Raw genomic sequence first — 4,592 nt, forward strand, 5'->3', positions numbered from 1 at the left:
CATACAAAGAATAAGTCCTGGAGGCAATTTGCTTGACTAAATATGGTGCTCCAGCATGGCCGCAGTCAAATGACTGAAACAAATAAAAGTAAAAGAAAAAAGAAAAAGATATATAAAAATATATAATACATATATATATATATATAAAATATAAATAATATATATATGCATATATATATAATGTAAACAATATATATATATATATAATACATACACACATATATATATATATATATATATATGGCTATGTAAAGCTGCTGGAAACTGGTCATTCCCTGGCTTGAGAGGGTGGCTGCTAGAAGGCCATATGGTTGGCAGCAGATTCATCTCTTTGCCATGCCTCTGGAACAAGTCACAATTGGTTGTCAGAGAATTTCTACAACTTCCAGGCCCCAATTTCTGGCTTTCTAATTCCCCAGGATTACTATGTGTGTGGCAGAGTTGAAAAAGGCAACAACTGCTCTGTGTGCAATGCCAAGGAAATCATACATCTAATATTAAAAAAAACTGTGTCACAAAGTGAGGTCTTTAGGTTCAAACATTTCCGATCTTCTACATAAAATTGAAGACACATATCAGATTGTGCTACACAAACATCTGAGACTCCATCCCCTTGAACGGCCATCCAGTTTTATAACTAAACATTATGTCACCGATATGATAAAACCACTACTTCAAAGATGCAGTTACTTTAATAGCTGTCTTAATAAATTTTGCTGTACCTGTCTAAAAGGTGCATATCTCTTTCACCAGAAGCACTTGCCTTTATACCTCATGTTATCCTGGTTATTTCCCAGACCACTAATTCCATATAAATTACTCTGATAAACTCTTCAAAACTGCAATAGTTTTCACTATCTAAATTTTACCTTCAAGCATCAATCATCAGAAGTTCAAATTGAACAGCAGTTACTAAAATTTTGGGGGCATACATCTCCTTCAATTATCTATAAAAACAACTCATAATGAGGCATGGCTGTTCAGATTCTAGATTATTAAATGTGTAGTTTGCAAATATGCATTATGTCACAACCCCACACCCACCAAAAACCAAATAAACAAGGAATCTTTAAAAGGTATCAATCAATAGTTTCTTCAATAAAGAAAATCTATTAATCCTAAAATGAGAAATTTAGTTCGGAACTAATGGTCAAGCACACATCAAGTAAAACTTCTGAAACTAATTCCATCATTTGCTTGTGTTGTTGTCAGTTGTTTTCAATTTTCTATACTTAGACATCTATTCTTAAAAGAGCTAATAAACACTTGTTCTTATACTGATAACAGTAGCTTTCATTGCTTCCAGCTGTACATTATTCACTTGCAACCTAGATATTAAACACACTGATTCCATGAACAGAGACCACAAGAATCCTCCAATGGGGATATAATAATCTGGTCTCTTCCAATAACAAAACATAAATGCAACTCATATCAAGGAAGCATCATTGCACTACACATCCCTTAATTATGAGCAACATTCAGTTAGAGCCCTTAAAATTGCTACAAACCTATCCTAATGAAAGCATATCCTTAACGTAGGATCACATCCTAATGACTGGCCCTTCTCTTCAAGGCTAGAAGATAATTCAATCCCCAACAATTATTGATACTTTACAAAGCCTAGGTAAGTCCCACAATAGAATGTTACTCTCACATCTAGGATGGTGCAGCTGCTGTACTTTCGGACATCTTAGCCCACATCAAGAAAAGAACTACTTAACTGACTGGCAGAAAGTCATCCACTGACACACTTCTAGTCACTCACTCATAGGCATGATGTCATCTCTCTTTACTTTTTCTGTACTCCTTGGAGATGGCTGGGCACATGCCATCTGCACTCAGCTATGCCCATTTTACTCATCTCTCCTTCCATTGCCCTTATCGTTGTCCATTTTCCCAGGCCCAACACTAATCACTACACTCATTCCTTTTGCTCTTTGGAATTTCTTTTCTGCTCATATCTTTCTCACAGATGTTGATTAATAAAGATTCAAGGGGAAACTTCAAGATTTCTATCCTGCCTTTCTAAGAAGACCTGTTGGGTGTTGTTCCATCCTCCTGACCTAGCAAGTAAAGATTTTACCTTGCCTGTTCATTCCTATGAGCCCTAGATTTTGCTATATTATTTACATAAAATTTTAATTCATTTAAGCTTTTCATTTTCTGATGATATTTTGATAACTGGATGTCAGAATTCTTGTAACTTCAATGAAAATATTCCACAGAGTATCATTTTAAACTTTCCAAATTGAGTTGTAATCATATACCTGGCATTGTAATGGCACTGATGGAAGCATGGTTTTACAAATAAGAAAAATGAGAAAAATATCTGATCAAATTATCATTTAATAAGTGACCAATGCAATAACTAAATAAAATTTTTTTAATATTTAATTAAAAAAAAAAAAATCACAAAATTTGAAATCTGCAATATTTTAATATAATAGAAAAGGTTTTCATTATTTTTTTCTATGAAGAACAAATTCTACTAAATTTATTAAAGCCTGCTGTGATGCACTATGCTTTAATTTTTTGGCCATGGAAATTGCCTCCTTGGCATGTTGTTCAGCTAGTAACCGAGTATGTGCCACACCATCACTCTGGAAGGGAAATAAGTTGAAAAGTTAGAGTAAAAAGAAAATGTAGTTATATTGTTGTGATGCAAAAACAATTTTTCAGTTTGTTGAATTAGTTCCAAAACTATAATTGAATAAAGAGATTTAATTTTAAATAATATGGTATTGATGACAAGAAAAGGCAAAAAGCTTTTCAAAAAAAAAAAAAAAAAAAAAAAAGATTATTTACAATTGATGGATATTTGTCCTCATCTTGTTTGTTGTTAACACAACGTTTTGGCTGATATACCCTCCAGCCTTCATCAGGTGTCTTGGGGAAATGAAAACCTGGGTTCTCATTCCTAAAGTAATTTTCAATGTTGTTGTTGTTATTATTATTATTATTATTATTATTCAGGTCACTGCCTGGAATTGAACTCTTAACCACTACGCCCATGAGCATATGGCATAGTGGTTAAGAGCACGGGCTACTAACCCCAAGATTCCGAGTTCGATTCCAGGCAGTGACCTTTTATTCTTTTATTTGTTTCAGTCATTTGACTGTGGCCATGCTGGAGCACCGCCTTTAGTCGAGCAAATCGACCCCAGGACTTATTCTTTGTAAGCCTAGTACTTATTTTATCAGTCTCTCTTGCTGAACCGCTAACTTATGGGGACGTAAACAAGCGAAGTTGGGGGGATAAACACAGACACACAAACATATACATACATACATACATACATATATATATATGACAGGCTTCTTTTCAGTTTCCGTCTACCATATCCACTCACAAGGCTTTGGGTCGGCCCGCGGCTATAGTAGAAGACACCTGCCCAAGGTGCTACGCAGTGGGACTGAACCCGGAACCATGTGGTTGGTAAGCAAGCTACTTACCACACAGCCACTCCTGTGCCTATATAATAATAACAACAACAACAACAACAACATTGAAAAATACTTTAGGAATTAGAACCCAGGTTCAAAATTTCCCCTAGACACCTGATGAAGGCTGGAGGATATATCAGCCGAAACGTTGTGTTAACAACAAACAAGATGAGGACAAGCAATAATAAATCTCTGAGCGAGGTATAAACAGTAGCTGCACGACATCGTGAAGTATATTTGCCACTTAAATGTGGCTAACCCTTAAGGTTGGATGCTACTGTAGCTTGTAGCCTCAGGAAGACACCACCTCCAGCTGGCTATTGACACACTTTCTGTGTTCTATCTTTGCAAAGGGAAGCCATCCTTTCCATCTCCAGCCTGACGTGATACACACGGACCAGAGTTTCTGGGTATTGACCTGTCAACAGTACGTGACAATCACTGGTTATTTCTTTATTATAGGCACAAGGCCTAAACACAGAGGGGACATACACAGACATGCAGGAACAAAAAACACATGAAAGAATGAATATAAATTAAATTATAATGAATATGAGATGGTTTTCTCGGTCCCGCTCTGAGATGAAACTGTGATTTATTTTTTACAATTAAATGTTCTTACAGTCTTTTCTTTTTTCTCTTTTCCTGGATCATTCTGTTTCTTTTTTCTTTAAACTTTTTAACAGTCTATTTTCCTCTTTTTGTCAAACTGCTAAGTTACGGGGTCATAAACACACCAGCATCGGTTGTCAAGCGGTGGTGGGGGGACAAATACAGACACACAAACACACATATATATATAATGCAAGAGAGCTGGGAGGGTACCCAATTATTGTTACACTAGTGTTATACCAAGTGTAATAAGTGGGTGCGAGTAAAAGGGGGGTTATTTTACCCTAAATTAATATAACAATAAGAAAATGGAGAATATGCGGTACTCAACGACTTGCAGACAGTGTATTCCGTTGAATTAATTAACTTATTTTGTAACTAAAATGACAAAAACCACAAAATGTGGTTTTTGTCATTTTAGTTACAAAATAAGTTAATTAATTCAACGGAATACACTGTCTGCTAGTCGTTGAGTACCACATATTCTCCTCCATTTTCTAATTGCTATATATATATATATATATATATATATA

The 4,592-nt window shown here is 35.3% G+C and overlaps 1 protein-coding gene across 3 annotated transcripts in view; it reads right to left on the reverse strand.

Moving 5' to 3' along the window:
* Window positions 1–2,331: 2,331 nt before the first annotated feature.
* The window catches only part of LOC106871948 (all trans-polyprenyl-diphosphate synthase PDSS1), a 43,121-nt gene continuing 40,860 nt past the window's right edge, over window positions 2,332–4,592 (reverse strand). For all 3 annotated transcript variants that reach the window (XM_014918726.2, XM_014918724.2, XM_014918723.2), the window contains one exon: window positions 2,332–2,603. In XM_014918726.2, coding sequence (XP_014774212.1) covers window positions 2,463–2,603 — 141 coding nt within the window. In that variant the 3' untranslated portion in view covers window positions 2,332–2,462. The remainder of the gene's footprint in view (window positions 2,604–4,592) is intronic.

This window comes from Octopus bimaculoides, chromosome 4, assembly GCF_001194135.2.
Source record: "Octopus bimaculoides isolate UCB-OBI-ISO-001 chromosome 4, ASM119413v2, whole genome shotgun sequence".
Taxonomy (NCBI): Eukaryota; Metazoa; Mollusca; class Cephalopoda; order Octopoda; family Octopodidae; genus Octopus; species Octopus bimaculoides.